Source organism: Orycteropus afer, unplaced genomic scaffold (assembly GCF_000298275.1).
Source record: "Orycteropus afer afer isolate SDZICR_OR568_19922 unplaced genomic scaffold, OryAfe1.0 scaffold00212, whole genome shotgun sequence".
In the NCBI taxonomy this organism is placed as follows: Eukaryota; Metazoa; Chordata; class Mammalia; order Tubulidentata; family Orycteropodidae; genus Orycteropus; species Orycteropus afer.
In genome coordinates this window covers 2,686,162-2,707,660 of record NW_006921799.1, presented here as the reverse complement: position 1 = coordinate 2,707,660, position 21,499 = coordinate 2,686,162, and the positions used below count along the sequence as shown (strand labels likewise).

The window sequence follows — 21,499 nt, the reverse complement described above, 5'->3', positions numbered from 1 at the left end:
AATATCTCCACCTATATATATATTTTTATGTGCTGCAAATATATCCATGAATGTAGCACAGTATATTTCACATTATGAAAACTTCTTAGTCATAACCAAACGCCCTGAGAAAATGAATCACTGGGCATGGGTGCTCAGGACCATAGTTAGGGGGGACACTAAAGTCACTTGCAAAACACAGTCCACAAGGACAATGTTCTACACCTTCTTTTGATGAGTAGCAACTAGGGTCTTAAAAGCTTGCGATTGGCTATCTAAGGTACAACTATTGGTCTCTCCCTATCCAGAGTAAAGAAGAGTGAAGAAAATCAAAGATGCAGGGAAACAATTAGCCTAAAGGACTAAAGAACCATATGAAGCCCAAACTCCACAACCCTGAGATCAGACCTAGATGGGACTCAGCATTCATTGCTGACTGCTCTGAAAGGAATCACAATAGGAAGTCTTGCAGTGAGAGAAAAATAAACTCAAAATCATTAAAAAAGAAAAGAAAAAAGCTCAGTTTACTAGTCTGATGAAGACTGGTGGAAGCTCAGAGATTATGGCCCTTAGACACCCTTCAAGACGGGAACTGAACTCACCCCTGTGGCTCAAAAGTCTGCATAATGACAGAAAAGCTTATAAGGTGAACTGTGATACGGGGAGGGTATTTACTTATTAGAACAATCAACCACACAAGCTCAAGAGGGCAGCGTTTGTCCAAGGATAGATCTAGAAAGGGGTGGGGTGGGGGGGATGTGAAGGAAGGATGAAGGGAAGTGGTGGGTGTGGACAGGAAGTTGGAAGAGTGCTGTTGCACTGTGGGGACTGCAGTGAATATCACTAAACAGAATGTATTTAGGTTATTGAATGGAAAAGCAATTTGCTCTGTCAACATTCACCCAAATCCCAGTAAACAAAAATAAAAGAAAAAGAAAAACAAAAGTTAAATTCCATGAATTTAGGTATAAGATTTAAACAAAAAAACTATAATGGTATAGGTATAATAAATATAGGTATAAAACCTACACCTATATTTAACAGGTTGCTTCATCTAACAGCAACTTGGCTCTTTCAGTGTCTACACTTTTACTGCACTTTGAATGATGGTTAATCAATTACGGATGGGCCCTGGCATTCTAGGGCTTCCCAGGTGACAGCTCAGTGTTTTCTTTACTAATCACTTAATGAAAATATTTACACCAATAATGAATCTGGCATTTACCAAGACACACATGCAAATGTTGTAATAGTAATAAAGACAGACATATGCACACTTACGTAAAATATTGTGGCTTGAAAATGTGCACACGAAGCAAATCAGAGACATATTTTAAAAATGATGTCCCAGTTTCTGAGGCTATTAAGCAGTTGCACATTAAAATACACTATTACACTATAATCATATAATATTAAAAAGCCCCAAAATGATTATATCTAAGAAGGTAATATCACCATTTGTTATATAAATCCTAAATGGAGTAAGTATAATCTAGATTTTACTAATCATAATCCCAAATTTTATACAATGAGCTAAAGAAACATATATATGTCTATAAATACACACATAAACATGATATACTGATGCAAGAAAATAATGTTATTTAAATAATAAGTGGAACATAATATCCATCACAGAATTGAAACTTACATCACTCAGCTAGTTTCACAGATGAGAAAACGGAATCCTAGATTTTAAGATTTAGCTCACAGAAAACCATCATCACTGTGGTGATCACTATGAATCAGGATTGAGAAAACTAACTCCCCTTATCACCATTTTAAATACAATTTCAACAACCCTTTTGGTTCACTGCCTATTGTGGCTCAAGTTAACATTTGCTTTGGAGATTATTAAGGTACTATAATCAATTACTTAAACAAATAAGAGAAAAAAAAAATGTTTTTTAAAAGTAGTTAAATAGAAAGATATTCGTAACAGATCTTGCATGTACTCTTAGAAAAATACCCATTTTGGAGTTAGAAGTCCTAACTTTATGTCTGTTACCATTTATTATATAACTTTGGACAAGTCATTCAAATTCTCTGCTCCTCAATGTCTTCATTTGTAAAAGTAGAATAATGAAACTTGCCACATTTGTATTTCCTATCTCCTAGTTGTTCTCTATTTATACTAAGGAGCTCTTATGGCATTGTGGTTCAAAGCACTGGCCTGCTGACCAAAAGGTTGGTAGTTCGAACCCACCAGTTGCTCCATGGGAGAAAGCCGCGGCAGTCTGCTTCTGTAGATTTAAAGCCTTAGAAATGCTATGGGACAGTTCTACTCTGTCCTATAAGGACTGCTATGAGTTGGAACTGACTTGATGGCAATGAGTTTTGGTATATACTTCCATTAGCACACTATTATTACTATTACTAGTGATACCACAAATTCCATCATTAACTGAATGCCTTCTATGTACCAACAACTCTATTATTCGTTTTTTGTATCTTGTAGCTATATCAAACCCTCACAATAGTCCAATAAGGCAAGTGTTTTCATTTTCTTCCTATATTAAAGAAACATCTCAGAGCGGTTAAATAAGTTATGAGAAATCACGCAGCTATTAAGAGCATGAATGTGAATTTCAATCCAGATATTTCTGAGTCTAAATTTTATTTCAGATTCCTTGTATCCTCTTTCTTTATATCCTGTGTGTGCATGGCATACACATATAACTAAAGGAAAAAAAAAAAAAACCTCATTATCATCAGTCAATTCCCACTCAGAGCAACCTCCATTGTGTTTCCAAGGCTGTAAATCTTTATAGAAGCAAACTGCCTCATCTTTTTTCCATGGTGCAGCTGGTAGGTTCAAACCATCAAATTTTAGTTAGCAGCCAAATGCTTTATGCACTCAAAAAAGAAAAAAAAGAACTAAACGCCATCGAGTAGATACAGACTCCCCTTTGAGTTTTTGAGGCAGTAAATCTTTACAGAAGTAGATTGCCCAGTCTTCCTTCTGTGGAGTGGCTGGTGGGTTTGAACTGCCAAACTTCTGGTTAGCAGTCAAATGCCTTAGGCACTATGCCATCAGAGCTCCTTACCTTAACCACTATTGTTATTGTCATGTGCTGTCGAGTCAGACCCAACTCATAGCAACCCCTCCTTGGGTTGCCCAGGCAGTATCACTACAGAAGTAGATTGCCCAACCTTCCTTCTGAGGAATAGCTAGTGGGTTTGAACCGCCAGCCTTCTGGTTAGCGTCAAGTGCCTTAGGCACTATGCTACCAGATCTCCTACCTTAACCACTACACCATCAAAATACATATTTTATCTCTATATATAAGATATATTGTTCATTTTATACACATACACTGTACATTATAAAAGGCTATACCAATGTTTATTATTATTTAACTTCAAGGCCTAATACATGGTAGGAACTCAATCAATATTAAAGGAATTAATACATGGGAAAGTACTAAGATCACACTGAGCAAACTTAGTATGTGTCAGCAATGATGGTGGCTATTTAAATTCTCTTCTTCTTTAAGGAAATTATTTTGGAGAAAAAATCTACATAGTATCCTTGGGTTCAATTCTAGATACCTGGAGTTTACAATGATAGAAAAAGTTATTCTCAATAAACAAAGGATAAAATTCAACTGCATGGTCCAAATAAGAGAAAAAGATCTCTTAAAAAAATGTCTTAAGCTTTTTATTTTCCAAAGCATTGACGTATTATCTTCCAAATTTTTTTTTTTAAATATGTATTCTTTCATTTCCTATCAAAACAAGATACTACTGCATTTTCTCTTGGTTGTTATGTATAAACAGTAATAATGATAACTGGATACTGACACCCAAAAAACATTTTTTCCCCAGTGTTAACAAGAAGGATATAGGAGATAAGAGAAAAGTACAGAGATCTTATTTCTAATCAAAGCATAAATTTTCAAGTATTTAAAACACCCCATTTTTTCCCTTACTCTTCTTCCAAAGAGCATCAGGCTGAATGGAAAGATGTGGATGTGTGTGTGCCAGTTCAGAGCTATGGTGACATGTCTGGGGAACAGGAGAGGCTGCTGTTTCCATTATCCATTGAACACCTTGGCAATTCTTAGTTCATCCTGAGAATGTGATACTTACTCTTGTACTGCTCTGGCTATGGAAAGGGCCGTAGATCCAGTTTCATTAACGCTATCTAAGGTCACATTTGGCAGGTCATCATCATCACTGTCACTTTTACTTTGTCTGGGAGATAGGCCTCGAGGGTCCATTTGTGCTGGGAAAAAAAGGCATATATAATGAATTAAAATTAGTGTGCAGAAAGTTAACCTTGTCCTGGACCAACATCAAGCATGGAACCTCTCTTCTGTGCATACCATGCAAATGGAATTTCTAGAAATTACAGGAATTGGTGAAAACTAAGTATTTTATGTAATCATTGTTTTTTTTTTTCCCCCTTTGTTCATTTGATTCACAAATTCTACATCAGCTTTCAAGAGTTTCATGGTATGATTATAGGCTACAAACTATAAAGTTCACAATATTATCAACTCCTGAGTGGTCAGAAGCTGATTATGTAGCTAACGAATTACTGTTCAACCCTCTGGCTTCTCCTCCTCCTTGCTCCTGCTGCCAGAGTTCTGTATCACTGCTCATTAGCACATTCCCTGGAAGGGAGATAGCATCCAGGAGAGGTAATGTTACTCGCTTTATAGGTCTCCTAATAACTTTAAAGAAGAACAAGGTTTTGATGACTAAAATGAAGTTTTAGGTATTTTTCGTACTTCGGTGCATCATTGTGATGTGGTTCATTACTGCTGTAAGTGGAGATTTGAGCACATTTATAAGAATGACGGGAGCAAGAGCATTTTAACTATCTGTTTATATGTGCTGGAAAGTGCTCTTTATCTCCATCTTCATTTCTTTTTTTAAAAAGGCATTTCTAGATATGAGTCTCCTCCCATGGTGAACTTGCCAAAGCAGGAAATAGCCTAATGTTCTGAGACTCGTTGACCAGGACCATCTGATCCTTTCCAATGAATGAGAGGATTATCACAGACATTTAATATGGTATCACATATTTTTAAGAGATAGATTTCATTTCCTCCTCCTCCTTCTCTCTATGAACAGCTTTAGTGGCCACTGCCCAGAATTTCCATCAATCCTCACTTAAAGCACAGAAGAGGCAAACCTTCTAAATTAAAAGTGCTGCACAAATTATTAACTACAGTGCTAAAATATATAGATTCAACCTCACAGCTCCTACCAGACTGCTATTCCTCAAACCTACCTGCATGAGATTTCTAGAATCAACAGTGCTTGCAAAGGAAAGCAAAATACACTTAAAATTATGCTTACAATAAAAGATGGGTATATTTGGAATTGCAGCTCTCTTTTTCTTCTCAAATAATTTTCGTATAATTATGCTTCATGCATTAGGTAGAACCACACAGAAATTATAATATTTAATCTTTTTTTTTCAACACCCAAAATGGTAATTTCTTATGATGCTACCTAACATTTACAGTATGGTTGGAAAAAGTACATATGCACACTTTCAACATATTTCTAACTAAACTTCAGTAATAGAAAATTTGTATCTTAAAGCTAGTATGTGCTAGTATATTTGCGACATGATAAATTTGGCACATACCTATATAAGAACAATGGAAGTGCTTGTAAATGTTGGATGAGTTAAGGAGAACAGAACTTAAGTAATCTAAAAAGCAGCCAAAGCTAAACAGAGGGCAAATTTACCACTCCAAGAGATATCTGGCAATGTCTGGAGACATTTGTGGCTGTCACAACTGTGCAGAAAGAGGGCACTGCTATTGGCATCCATTAAGCAGAGGCTAGTGATGCTGGAAAGCATCCTATAATCCATCAGCCAGACTCTCAGAACAAGGAATGAGCTGGTCCAAAATGTCAATAGTAGAGAGGTTGAGAAACTTTGATCTAGAGATTTAAGAGTTTAGACATACAGAAGCATTACACTTTATGATTCCAAATTGTATAACTATGTTCTAGTTTCAAAGTCACTAACAAAGAAATTAAATCATACATCAGATTGTTTATATTTTCTTGTCATCAAGGAAAAACATTTACTTCCATGTGACTCTACACTCACCACTTCCTCAAGCATAGGATTCAGTCCTCAAATGGCAGGCTTCCTGTGGTAACATTCACTGATCGTTTTTTAATGTGTTCTATATGCCACAAACTGTGGGACAAAAAGACTGTGTTTCTTGTCCATTTGATCTTTAGAGGAGATTCTCCAGAAGAGGGATATTTGAGGAATTCTTTGTAGGGTGAAGTAACCAGTTTCACCATCACCTGATAACAGAGACCACCTAAGTACTGAAGGCATTGTATCATTTAAGGCTTATTTTGGTCACAGGCAATATAAACTGGCTTATTAGCCTAATTTATTGAAAAAGGAATGTACTGGAAAAGAAACTGAGCAGCTCACAGAAGGTAAAGATGAACAGCGAGCACTCAACTAGCACAGGCCCCAGGGATGACACAGGCATCTCAGCCAGGAATTCACAGGCAGTTTCTTTTCAGGCTCTGCTGCTATAGAATGATTCACTTCACAGCCATTCAGAACTACTCAAATTCAGCCAAGAAAATGAGTATTAAATCTATCCAGGCTTCCAAGTCACATATTGTATAGCACTACATACGCCTGTAATTGTCAACAACTTAACATTTAAAGTTGTTGAAACACAGACACTAAAATCCCTATGCCAAGACACCAAATTAGTAAACAGCCAAAAAAAAAAAAAAAAAAGAGAACAGGATTATTCTGGTAATTTCATTTTATCCAAGACAACCTGAGCTCTCAGAGGTAAATTAATATAACTCAAGAAAGTTTCAGGCAGTTAACCAATAAGCAATCTGGCTCTGAAATTTAAGTCTAGCTCTATGAAAGATTCCAAATAATTAGTGTGAGAGTTGTTACATGATCATTTAAATTATGTGTTATGTTTATATCTTAATCAAAGTTTAAAATATGTTAAATATGGTATCTTTTTTGATGCACTTTTCAGGAACATCATAATTGAGGACTTCTTTCCAATATTTTCAATAAATATTATGAAATACATCTGCTACCATCATGCTGGGAAAACTCTATACTGATACCTTCAGCCAAGCCAAGGAAGTAATTAGAAAGGCTTTTTAAAATCTGCATTGCTGATTAGGTCAGATGATTAGCTTATCTACATACTTGCATAACTCAGCTCTATTTTTATTAAATGTGAGATAGGGACATCTACCCTAGTTAACCTCCATTAGTCTTTGAATTTCTCAGCCCATTTATGAAGGACTGATTCTCTGGGGCATCTGGGCACAGACAGTGGAAGTACCTGGAATAACCAGTAACACAGAATGTAGAACCAATAACATATCTCCTTCCCTAAGTAAGAGAGCAGCAGATGATCTATAAATATCTGAAAAGAATTCACATTTGAAATTCTATTCCTCTTAAATATAAAAGGAATCAGATGAGTTTTGGTTAACCTAGCTCCTTATGGCAAATAACAACAACAACAACAAAAGCTCCTTATTAATATAGGTATGATTTCTATGAGTTGGGGTATTCTGGAACACTGTGTGAGCTTCACCCCATGTGACAAAGTCTCTGGGAAGATAACTGCAGGACTCTGGCACTTGAAGTTGAACCTATTTACTCTGGCTTTCAAATCCCACCTGTGGTGGACAGTTATTGTTAGGTCTCCAATGAATCGTGCCTCCCTTGTAGAGTCACCTCCCACAATGGCTCTGGTCTTGGCATATGACTTGATGTTGGGCATAGCAAGTGTGATGTAAACCAAACCAAACCCAAACTCACTGCCATCAAGTCGATCTCGACTCATAGCGACTCCTCCTTGGGTTTCCAAGGCAGTATCTCTACGGAAGTAGATTGCCCAATCTTCCTTCTGAGGAGTGGCTGGTAGGTTTAAACTGCCAGCCTTCTGGTTAGCAGTCAAATGCCTTAGGCACTATGCCACCAGAGCTCCTGTGATATAAACAGAGGCTTGAAAAACACTTGCACATTAGGTTTCCCCTCTCTCTGCTGTTTATATAACCTGGCCACCATGTAAAGAAGTCAGGAAGTCTATAAAAGACCAGCCAATTCCAACTGTCAGGCATGTGAATGAGTCGTTTTAGATTGACCAGACATATTATAGCTGTCAGATGGCTGTGGCCATATGTTACAGACTTAATTGGGTCCTGGAAGGAGATACGTTGAAGTTCTAACTCTCAGTACCTATCAATGTGACTTTGTTTGGACATAGGATCTTTAAAGATGTTATCAGCTAGGTTAACATGAGGTTATACTGTAGTTGGTCCCAATCCAATGTGTCCTCCTCACAAATGAGAAGAGACACAGAGAGAAATACTGGGAAGACAGCCACTTGAAGACAGAAGTAGAGACTGGAGTGATATATCCATAAACCTAGAAACAAGGAACCAGCAGAAGCTGGGAAGAAACAAGGAAAGATTTCTGTACTGCTTTCAGAGAGAGTATGGCCTTGCTGACATCCTGATTTCAGATTTCTGGTCACCCAAACTATGAGACAACAAATTTCTGTTGTTTTAAGTCACTAGTTTCTATACATTCATATGGCAGCAGGAAACTAGTACATCATATGAGTGATCTCATGTGAGACCAGCATGACACTGTCCTGGCTAAACTCACCCTCAATTTTTGACCCATGGAATTATGTGATAGCAAAATAATGTTATCTTAAGCTAGAAGATGCTTTATACTGCAATGTATAATCAGTGTTCCACATTACTCTCCCATTCTAGCACTTTCCCAGTAGTGATACGGACAAACTACTGCTACAATTACAGTCAATCACATCTCTCTCTATTCGTCTCCCAAAAAACAACCCTGCTTTTAGACACATAAATACCTACAGATTTAAGTGGAATGTTAATATTAAAAAAAAAAAGAAAAGTCACATAAAGTATTTTACACTATTTACATTTCAATCCAAAATATTCTAAAATGTATTTATAAGTGTTTGGCTTTATGGACATCTTCCTTGGTCTCTCACCATTCCTCAGCCAGGGTTACCTAATTGATTATACTGCTTAGGGGAACAAAGCTTTTTCACTCCTCTCTCAAGGTCATACCTGACAGGAAGCTCACTTGGATGGGTCCTCCCAGGTATATGGTTACTCAAAGCTGTATTTTTCATCCTTGGCTCTCTTCAATTCATATGAAGAATTTAAACTTCATTCCCTCCTCTCCACCCAAATATAGTGGACTGACAGCACAGTGGCAGCAGTGTCCTTTCTCACCTTCCCCTACATCAGCCTGCTGGTGATGTGTGCCAGCAAGTCAATTCCAAATCAAAGCTACTCTCAAAGCTAAAAACCAGACTCACTGCCATCAAATTGATTCTGACTCATAGAGACCCCCATTTGGTTTCCAAGGCTGTAAATCTTTGTGGAAGCACGACTATCTCATCTTTCTTCCATGGAGCAGCTGGTGGGTTTGAATGAAAAACATTTTGGTTACCACTACACCACCAGAGCTTCTTATAGCTACCCTCCAAAAACCAAACCAAACTCACTGCCATCAGGTTGATTCTGACTCAGAGCAACTCCCATTGGGTTTCCAAGGCAGTAAATCTTTATGAAAGTAGATTGCCCCATCTCCCTTCCATGGAGCTGCTGGTGGGTTTGAACCACCAGCCTTCTGGTTAGCAGTCAAATGCCTTAGGCACTGCACCACCAGAGCACCTCATAGCTACCCTAGGGGCTGCCAAAACATTAAAACTCTGCTAACTTCCTTGGAGATAAACTGCTCCATTAGCAATTCTTAAAGGAAAGAATGTTTTTCCATATGTCACCATGTTAAATGTGTACAAAACAACAGTCTATGAAAATACATTAAAACATACAGACTAACAGTTTTTCACAAGAATGCATCAAAGAAGAAGTTGATGTTGAATTCCTTTCATGTCTTACCCACAGAGCTGGTGGGGCTTGGGCTACACAACTATTAGAGAAATGAGAGAGGCAGCTGGGCGGGCCAGTGACAACAGTGCTGACAGGCTTTCTTTTCTTCCCTTTCAGCTAGTGACAGCCTGCCCGCTACCTGCAGACACCCTAACTGTTCATTCTGCCAGAGCTGAAACCTTGACTTCCAGGAATTGCTGTTTTAGACTAACTAGAAAAAACAGTAGGTAAAGGAAGGAGGAAAAAGGGGAAATGAATTGTGTGGGTTGGGGAGAAGAAAGGGAGATGTGTAGGGAGAAAATTCAGAGCATCATAGAATAGAAGAGTCTTCCTCCAACAATCTATGCAGCAATCCTTCCAAAAAGGAAGACCTCAGAGTTTCTACGGAGTTGAAACTCCTTAGGATGAAAGCACAGATGTGGACCTAGAATAAGTCCCTGGGTGACATAAATGGTCAATGTGTTTGGCTGTTAACCAAAAAATTGGAGTTTACCCAGAGGTACCTCCAAAGAAAGGTCTGGAGATCTACTTTTGAAAAATCAGACACTGAAAACCCTATGGAGCACAGTTCTATTCTAACATATGTGGGTTCACCATGAGTTGAAATCAACTCCACCAGAACTGGTTGAACTGCTTGGACTCAGAAAGCATGGGTGTGAATTCTAGCTCCATCATATACAGCCACCAGACCTGGGGCAATTCACTTCACAACTGTAACCATCAGTTTTTTCTCCTGCCATTGTTGTTGTCAGCAACAGGAGTAAACTAGAGAATATAAGCAAAGCTTTAGGACCCTGCCTGGCACTTCATAGTCAATTACCATTACATTTCACTCCAACAGTTAGTAAATATAGTGGTCTTCAAACATCTCCTTAGATAACTTTGTTTCTAAATCCCTCATCAACTCCTGAGCAATTCAAATTAGGCAGTTTTGTCTTCAAATGGACCTATATAAAGGTACCACTACCCATATCCATTGCCACAGAGTCACATTGACTCATAGTGACCTATAGAACACCGGAGAACTGTTCCATAGTATTTCCAAGGCTATAACCTTTATGGAAGCAGACTGCCACATCTTTCTCCTGCAGACTGGCTGGTGGGATGGAACTGCTGGCTTTTCAGTTAGCAGCTGAACCACTGCACCACTAGTTATCCCTGAATGTACCACCATAGAAGCAAAATATATATATTGGATAAAATATAAAACTATTGCTTTCCTTAATCAAAACACTCATTTATGTATTCAGCCAACATTCATTTATGAATTTGGTGCTACTTATCAAACATCTACTGGGGGATGAGCACACTATTGGGTGCTGGGATGTTGTTGTTGTTAGGTGTTGTCAAGTTGTCTATGACTCATAGTGACCCTATGCACGGCAGAACAAAACACTGCCTGGTCCTGTTCCAGCTCCATGATCTTTGCTACACTTGAGCCCATCATTGCAGCCACTGTGTCAATCCATCTTGCTGAGGGCCTTCCCCTCTTTTGTCGACGCTCCACCTTACCAAGCATGATATCCTTCTCCATGGAATGGTCCCTTCTGACAACATGACCAAAGTAGGTGAGACAAAATCTGGCCATTCTCGCTTCCAAGAAGCATTCTGGCTGTACTTCTTCTAGGACAGATTTGTGAGTTCTATTAGCAGTCCATGGTACTTTCAGCATTCTTCACCAGCACCACATCTCAAAAGCATTGACTCTTCTTCAGTCTTCCTTATTCATTGTCCAGCTCTCACATGCATGTGAGGCAATAAATTTGTGGGTGCTGGGACAGACCAGTGAACAAAGTAGATAAAAATACCTGCATTTACATTAGATGAAGAAGTATAATACAATAACAACTAAGAGTAACTTAAGGAGTTCTGGTGGCACAGTACCTAAGGCATTCGAGTACTAACCAGAGGTTGGCAGTTCAAACCCACCAGGCACTCTGTGGAAGGAAGATGGGGCAATCTAGTTTCTTAAAGATTTACCACCTCAGAAACCCAATGGGGGTCACTATGGATAAGAATTGACTTGATAGCAGTGGTTAAGAGCAACTTACACTATATCAGAGAATGGTAAGTTCCATGGAGAAAAATAAAGCAGTGAAGGTGGATAGGAGCTGCTAAAAGGCAGGCTGACAATTTTGGTGGGACTGGCCAGGAAAGGTCTCAGGAAGAACATGACATTTGAAAAAGGATATGAAGAAACTGAGTAAAGGTGGGGCATTTCAGGCAAGACAAACAGTAAGTGCAGAGGTTCTGAGTGGGGATGTGATTATGTGCTGAAGACTAGAAAAACCAAAAACAAACAAATAAATCCATTGTCATCAAGTAGATTCTGACTCCTAGCAACCAGATCGGATGGAGCAAAAATTCCCCCTATGGTTTTCTAGGCTGTAATGAGTTTGGTTTTGGTTTGATTTAATCTTTATAGATCTTGGTTGAATAAAGAAGCAGCATGGTACTTGGAAAATATGGCCTTGGTGATAGAAATGATATCAGCGATCACATGACAGAATTTTGTAATACCAATGACTTTCCCAAGAACATAAATGGAGATTACACACATGATCTCACCAGATGGAATACACAGAAATCAAACTAACTACATCTGTGGAAAAAGAATGGCTAAACTCAGTATCATCAGTCAGAACAAGGCCAGGGGTCGACTGTGGAACAGATCTTCAACTGCTTAGATGTAATTTTAGGTTGAAGCTGAAAAAAATCAAAACAAGTATGTTGTTGTTGTTGTTAAGTGCCGTCGAGTCGTTTCTGACTCATAGCGACCCCATGCACAGCAGAACGAAACACTGCCCGATCCCGCGCCAGCCCCACAATCCATGCTATACTCGAGCCCATCATCGCAGCCACTGTATCAATCCATCTCCCTGAAGGCCTCCCCCTCTTTCGTCGACGGCTCTAGGGGCTGGGTGAAGGCTTCTCGACCTTGGGCTTCAGTTTATTCCAGACCGACTGGAGCTAGAGTCTCTTAACTCAGGCAGCTGCTCGCTTCTAAGGCTGATGAACCCAAGATTGGCAGGCAAAATGGCACAATCCTAACATCAGTAGGCAACACAGCAGGCAACACAACAATCCCAAGACTGGCACATAACATGGCAGGCCACTGGTTCAAGCCCAGGAACTGGAGATGAAGACTCAGCCAAATGCAGGATCCAGATGTGCCAAAAAGCTAGAGATCTTTCCCAAACCTCTTTTACGTACACTGGAAGTAGGCCACACACCAAAGGCAGTTCCCTTTCCACTGATTAACATCTCACAGCAGATTCCACCATGGAGGTGATTATAATTTCATCATGGAGAGTATCTACAAACAGCTGCCAAGCCACTCAAAACCATGGCCCAGCCAAGGTGACACACAACCTTAATTACTACAAAGAAGTCTATGGACAAAATATTGAGCAATACAGGAAGCATCAAAAGAAGATGGAAGGAATACACAGAGTCACTACATCAAAAAGAACTGGTTGACATTCAACCATTTCAGGAAGTAGCATATGATCAAAAACTGATGGTGTTAAAGGAAGTCCAACCTGCACTGAAAGCACTGGCAAAAGGCAAGGCTCTAAAAATGGACAGAATGTCTATTGAGATGTTTCAACAAATATATTTATCACTAAAGGTGTTCACTTGTTTATGCCAAGAAATTTAGAAGACAACTACCTGGCCAACTGATTGGAAGAGATCTGTATTTATGCCCATTCCAAAGAAGGATGATCCAAATTATAGAATATCACAAAACTCACTGCTATTGACTTGATTTGACTCATAGCAACCCCTCATTGGGTATGTGAGGTGATATCTCTATGGAAATAGATTGCCTAATCTCTCTTCTCAGGAGTGGCTAGTGGGTTTGAACCACTAGCCTTCTGGTTAGCAGTCTAATGCCTTAGGCACTATACCACCAGAGCTCCCATTAATATTACATGTAAGTTCAATTTTGCTGAAGATGATTCAAAAGTAGTTGCAACACTGTATCAACAGAAAACTGCCAGAAATTGAAGCTGGACTGAGAAGAGTACATGGGATAAGAGATATCATTGCTGATGGATATCAGAGGGATCTTGGCTGAAAGTAAAACATACCAGAATGATGTTTACTTGTTTTTTATTGACTAAGCAAAGGCATTTGATGGTGTGGATCATAACAAATTAAACACTGCAAAGAATGGGAATTCCTGAACACTGGCTGATGCTCATGAGGAACCTGTACACAGACCAAGAGGCAGTTGTTTGAACAGAACAAGGGTTCTGTGTGGTTAAAAGAAAATGTGTGTGTTAGGGTTGCACCCTTTCACCATACTTATTCAATCTGAGCAAATAATCTGAGGCTGGACTAACTGAAGACTGTGGCATCCAGAGTGGAGGAAGACTCATTAACAACTTGCAATATGCAGATGACACCTTCCTTGATTTTTAACCAATCTTCTGATTCTGCTCAAACAACTGCCTCTTAGTCTATAAACAGACTCCTCACGAGCACAATTAAAGGTTTTAGAATTCCCATTGTTTGCGATGTTATTCATAATTTGTTATGATCCGCAGTCAAATGCCTTTGCATAGTCAATAAAACATAGGTAAATACATCGGAATTGACTTGATGGCAGTGGGTTTTGTTTTTATTTTTAAACATCTTTCTGGTATTCTTTGCTTTCAGTCAAGATCCATCTGACATCACAAATGGTATCCCTTGTTCCACATCCTCTTCTGAATCTGGCTTGAATTTCTGCTTGCTAAAAGTGAAGAAGGCTTGAAGTACATACTGATGAAGACTGAAGACAAAAATCCTCACAACTGGACCAGTAAGCAACATCATGATAAATGGAGAGATTTAAACTGTCAAGATTTTCTTGTTACTTAGATCCATAATCAATGGGCATGGAAACAGCTGCCATGAAATGAAAGGACATACTGCACTGGGTAAACTGCTGGCAATGATTTCTTTAAAGTGTTAAAGAGCAAAAGATGTTATTTTGAAGATTAAGGTGCATATGACCCAACCCATGGTATTTTCAATAGCTTCAAATGCAAGTGAGAACTGGACAATGAACAAGGAAGATCAAAGTAGAATTGATGCATTTGAACTGTGGTGTTGGCAAAGAATACTGAATATACCATGGACTGCTAGAAGAACAAATAAATCTCTCTTGGAGGAAACAGAGCTGGCATCCTCCTTAGAAGCAAAAAAGGCCAAACTTCATCTCTTCTACTTTGGCCATGTTGTCAGAAGGGACCAGTCTCTGGAGAAGGATATTGTGCTTGGTAAAACAGAGGGTCAGAGAAAAAGGTAAAGACCCTCAAGGAGATGGACTGACACAGTGGCTGCAACAATGGGCTCAAACTAGCAAGGCTTCTGAGGATAGGCAGTGTTTCCTTCTGTTGTATATAGTGTCTATATGAGTGGAAACTGACTGAAAGGTACTTAACAACAAGAACAAAAGAAGCAGACAGCCACATCTTTGTCCTGCAGATCAGCTGGTGGGGTCAAAGCCGAGACCTTAAGTCAGACAAGCACTTAACCACTGTGCTACCAGGGCTCCTTGAGGACTTCCAGTATAGCTGGAGCCTGGGAAGATGTTAACAGAGCACTGAGAAAAGGAGGTGTATAGAGTAGGAAGGCCTTGTAGAATGAAGGGAAGGGAAGTCATTAAAGGGTTTTGAGCATAAGAGTGACAAGATTTAAATGATGTCATTTTACAAAGAACATCCTGTCTATATGAGCCTAGAGAAGAGACAGAGATCCAGCTTGAGATGCGCATGTGGGGCTCATCAGTGACATTAATATTAATGTTCTCTAAGATCTGCACTAGCTTTTTTTTTTCCTTTTGTCACCTCATGCTGTTTGCAAATACAGTCATCAATTAAAACACAGGACTTTATTACATGAAGGGTTACAAAGCATGCCCTTTGTAATATATTTGTAACTGATATTCTGAAAACAAATGAGAAAATATACTTTATCCCTGTTAAATGTGCTCTCTTACAGGCTTATTTTTCTTGCATATCAAAATTTGATGAGAGAAAAATTCATGAGTAAATAAAGCATATACTTGTCTCAAAGTATTGTGAACTCCAAGATAAGAACCAGCTCTCCAGGGTCCCACTCTAATTATTGATGTTTGAACTATATCCTTCTTTTACTTTTGCTACCGCTAATGATACTGACTGTCTGTACAGAGTAGCAACTGATTGCCCATATAACCCCAAATGAAGATTTAAAGATTCAATGAATTACAGAAATCCTGGGATATTTGGTACTATGCAGACGGAATACGCACTTTGGTTATTTTTCTCCCAATTCCTGCATGCATACTGGACAGTGTAGTGGCTTCTGCTTCCAACATATTAAAAAAAAATTATCTCATAATGTTCCTATTATTCTTTAGTTCAAGGTCCACCCCTTAGTGATGCCACTGAACCTGTTTCCAGTTTTCAGGACTTTTGGTTTTTTTCTCTTCATTTTTACTGCCAGCCACTTCTTACAGTCCTTTCCTCCCTTAGCTTCAAGAATCTTTATTTGTTTTTGTAAATAAAGTTTTACTCAACTACATCCACTCATTTTTGTCTCTGGCTGGTTTCACGCAACAATGGCAAACTTTAGTTGTTAGAGATCATATGGCACGCAAAGCCTAAAATATTTACCCTTACCCTAAAATACGAATGCCTTTGCTGATTCTACTGTATACTATTAAATTCTCTTCTCTTTCTCTCTCTCTCCTATATTTTCTTTGATTCCTCTTTCTTCAAACGCCTAAATACTAGTCAATCCCCATGTTCCATAGTTTACACTCTTCTTTATGTCACCATTGAGGAGCTGATCACCAATTTCATACAACTCTATAATTTCCGCAATGTCTATTACTATCTCAGAGGGAATGTATACCAAATCCATGTTCCTAACTCTAACCTCTCCTCTAATCTCCAGTCTCATATTTCCAGTATCCTACTGACCACTACTTCACCTGCATATTCAATCCACAAACTCAAACCCACTGCCATAAAGTTGATTCCTACTCATGATTACACACTAGAGAACATAGTAGACTACCCCTATAGAGTTTCTTTAAAGAAGCAGATTGCCTCATCTCTCTCCCACAGAGCAGGTAGTGGGTTCAAAGTGCTAACCTTTTGGTTAGCAGCTCAGTGGTTTAACTGAAGCCAGATGGAGACAAAGTTCAGCCTACATCCCTGGTTGAAGGCTGATAAGTAAATACAATAACTCAGTTCCTTAAGAACTGAATAGAAGGAAAACTCAACTATTACCCCCACTCTGGTTAACACAGATAGGATCTCAGTTGGAGGCAGGTAAGTAAACATGATAACTCAGTTCATTAAGAACTGAATGGAATGAAAGGTCAATTTACACATTGTCTCCTGTCATCTGCTAGAAACAAGTGATAAGTATGTTAATGTGTTTTGGGAGACAACTTGAAAAGTGACTTTGGCCCACAGACATGCCATGCGCATTGAGAAAAACAGGAACAAAGTTCTTAGGAACTGATATTCTCCCCTCTGCCTAAGCCCCAATCAGCTGATGACAGGAAGCCAGTGTGACTCATCCTGTGCACAAGCGCATTGTCCACTTGGTCACAGACAGCTACCCAGAGGGACCAAGTAGTTGAACCTGTGCGCTCGGGACCATAGTCACAGGGGACATCAAGCTCAATTGGCATAACATGCTGCAGAAAACATTGTTCCACCTCCTACTTTGGCGAGTAGCAACTGTGATCTTAAAAGCTTGCAAGAAGCCAACTAGATGCAATGATGGGTCTCTCCTCACCCAGAGCAAAGAAGAATGAAGAAAAGCAAAGATTCATATATACAATTAGTCCTTATGACTGGTACATCATGCAATCTTCAGCCAATATGACTAGGAGACCAGAAGAACTAGATAGTGCCCCGCTACCACTGTCAACCACTCGGAGGGGGATCTATGTAGGAGATTCTGGACAAAAAGGGAGAACAATGTGGAAGAAAACTCAAAGTCATTTGGGAAATAAAAAACAAAAAAAAGGGGACCAGGTTTGCTGGTCTGATAGAGCCTGGTGGAACCTCTGAGACTATGGTCCCTAGCTGCCCTTCAGGTCTGGAATTGAACCCACACTTTTAGCCAAACAAAAGAGAGGCATAAAAGTTGAACATGTACCTGAGGTAGATACACTCCTTGGACAGAACAATCATGGAAGAAAGAAGGGCTGCTTATGCACAGGGAGACAGTTCGGGGGCAGGAGTGCATGGAGGGAAGGACACGGAGAAGAGGTAAATATTGGGAGGAAGTGGGAGGGGAACTGTTGCATTGGGGTAAACTGTAGTCAACGTCATGAGACAACATGTGTGTGAACTGCTGTATGCAAAAGTGAATTTGCTCTGTAAACTTTCACCCAAATCATAATTAAAAAAAAAAAAAAATCCACTGTCCCTTTCAACCAAGATAAAGGAAATTTCAGCCAATCCTCAGCTAATTCATGCCCAAATTCCTGAAGGTTTTATGAATATGTATATCCCCGTCTCCTGAAACTTACAAAAACTGTAACCCGACCACCATTTGGGGAGTTAGATTTGGGTATGGACCCCTGTCTCTTTTCATTGCCACTTTGCAATAAATAATTTTCTCTCCTCTTAATCATTTGGTGTGTAAACTGTTTTGGTCTGACTGTGTACCAGGCAGGGATCTGCATTTGGTACAATTTCATAGCCACAACACCAGGAACATGCTCAACAGTCATTCCAATTTCAAGTCCTATCTTCGGCCTGGTTTTTGAGTCTCTGTTGATAGACCCATCATTTTCTTGGTTACTCATATTTGAATTTCTCATTCATTTCATTTGTATCCTTCACTAAATCGGGTGTTAACTGCTCTTGCTCCTCTCCATAAACTTCATCAAATTATATAACATTTCTTCAGTAACTGAAATGAATGCAGAACTCTCCTCAAGACATTCTTTGCTTAAAAGTCTTGAGTTTTCCCCACCACCTAACAAATAATGCCCTCCCCCAACAAAAAGCAACTCACTGCCGTCGAGTCAGATCCAACTCATAGCAACCCTTCCTTGGGTTTCTGAGTCAGTATCACTATGGAAGTAGATTGCCCCATCTTCCTTCTGAGGAGTGGCTGGTGGGTTTGAACCACCAACCTTCTGGTTAACAGTCAAATGCCTTAGGCACTACAGTACCAGAACTCCCCACCTAACAAATAAGGTACAACCATTTCAGCTACAACTAGTCCACAATTCATCTTTTCATTCAGAATTCTTACAAGTCTTATCCTCCTTAAACCAGATGTATTTTTCTATTCCTTTCCACATACAATTCTGCAAACAAAAACCTACCCTTCCTACAAGCTGATATCTTCTTCATAAGCCTCCCCTTCATTCTGTCACTAAATGCAATCTCTTCCCTTTTAAAAAACAAACATAATATTGTATTTGTATATATATTTTTTCTTCATGGCACTTCACTTTCCATTTTGAATTAAACTTAAGCATATATTTATTTTACACTCTCATTCTACTGCCTGCTCCTTGAGTGCATAGACTGTCAATTATACTCCCTTACACACAGTGAAAGGTAATATTTACTGATGAAGATGATGGTAATAATTGCAGGTCTTTACTTGAAATGAGCACAGTGTTTCCCATGGGCAAGAGATTCTGCAATATAACGATGAAAGTGTCGATTTCACATTTTCTTTTTAAAATTACATTCTGACTTACATTCTCATATAAGCATTTGTAGGGGAAAAGTCACAATCATTAAATTTCTATTACTCTATAAAGTCTCAGATAATTATATTTTTGCTTTGAGTAGGCTGTGAGATGACATTGGAATGAAAATGTTGATAATTTTTATTCACTTTTTAGCTAAATTACATTTAACACGCTTTCCTCTCCTTCCAGGAAACCTCAACATTCTTATCATTCCTATCACATTGGTTACTGCTTGGAAACTACAATGAAGGAATTTTATCACTTAAAATATAGTTTAAAAATTAATGTTTGTTAAGATTATAACATAGACTGCTAGAGTTCCATTTTCCTGAAAAATCATAACTAAAACTACTTTCCTCATTTTTAAAAAGAAAATGAATAGATTTACAATTGTCTTAGGTTCACTGGAACAAAGTCTTAAGAGTACAAAAGGCTCTTGAGTTCAAAAAGAGTTCATAAATTTTTCCAATAACAAGTGGACTTTTACACTACATTGGATAGCCTTATAGGACATTCCTGAGTCTGTGGAGAGTCCTGAACTCAAGAGGTCCCCTGAGATACCACTACAACCCTATTTCCCATTACCTTTGCATTTCATCAAATAGTACAAATGATCAAAACTGAAGCCAACCAGCTTCAATTGATCTATTGAAAACAGAATCTCCTTTAAGCAGAGAAGATTTAAGACACTTAATACTAAAATGCTTTGTGGTGAGTACATACAGGGGCACTGCTGGTGCAATGCTTAAACACTCAGCTGTAAACTGGAAGGTTGGCTGGCTGGAATCTACCAGAGGCTCTGTGGAAAAACACATGCTGATCTCCTTCCACAAAGATTAAAGCCCAGAAAACCCTATGGAGCAGTTTAACTCTGTCACATGGGATTGCCAGAAGTGGGAATGGACTTGACAGTACCCAATAACAACAGCACATACAGGGAATAATGAAATAAACAAATTAATTTTTATCTGTAATAAAGAGAAACAGATTTTCAGTGTTAATATGTGGCCCTTTGTTCTACCTTTCCTATTTAACTCAATTGTTCTTTTTGCTCTACCTAGGTTTTCTGGTTCATTGACTAGCTCTAAATGAATCCTTTGATAAATAGATTAAGATCTGCTATTACAGTTTTAAGTTCTACTGAATCATGGTCTTTATTTTTGGTGCTTTAGATATATGGAATACTTAAAGAACAGAAAATCTACCTTGAACTTCATAATTTTGCTCCTATTTCAGCTGTGTTATGTGCATTTAGTTGGCATGAAAGCGACTAAGGGAAAAGTTCTTTGCTAGTTTAACATAAAAAGTTTTTTTTTTTAACTGGTTTGCAGAACTATTATGGTACATTTAGAATCAATGTTGCTGTTTCACTCTTCTTCAATCAGTTTTTGCTTCATGCCTAATCTTTAGAATACACTGAAAATCTGTTGGCTTAAAATTAAGTCCTGATACATATATAACACTGGTTTAATTCATCCTCTTAGAAATGCAATAACCAGACCAAACCTACAGGACAGAGTAGGATTGCTCCATAGGGTTTCCAAGGCTATAAATCTTTATAGAAGCAGATTGCCACATCTTTCTCCTTAGGAGTGGCTGGTGAGTTTGAACCACCAACCTATCAGTTAGCAGCCAACTGCTTAACCACTGTGCCACTAGGGCTCCTTACAAATAAAATAGATCCTTGGTATTCTTGAGGATATGTTCTAAAACCAGCACAAATTCTCAAATCTGTGAATTATTTATACATGTGTTGTCCTTTTCCCCACTTTTTAATACTTTTCCATCAAGAGTTATGTTTTTTATGCATATCCATATTGTTGTTGATGTTGTTATGTGCCTTCGAGTTGGACCCAACTCATAGCGACCCCTCCT

At 38.7% G+C, this 21,499-nt stretch overlaps 1 protein-coding gene across 1 annotated transcript in view; it reads right to left on the bottom strand.

The window, feature by feature from the left end:
* KLF12 (Kruppel like factor 12) overlaps positions 1-21,499 on the bottom strand; it is a 448,102-nt gene that overhangs the window by 187,256 nt on the left and 239,347 nt on the right. Inside the window, exon 5 of the mRNA XM_042781980.1 lies at positions 4,072-4,207. Coding sequence (XP_042637914.1) covers positions 4,072-4,207 — 136 coding nt within the window. The remainder of the gene's footprint in view (positions 1-4,071; positions 4,208-21,499) is intronic.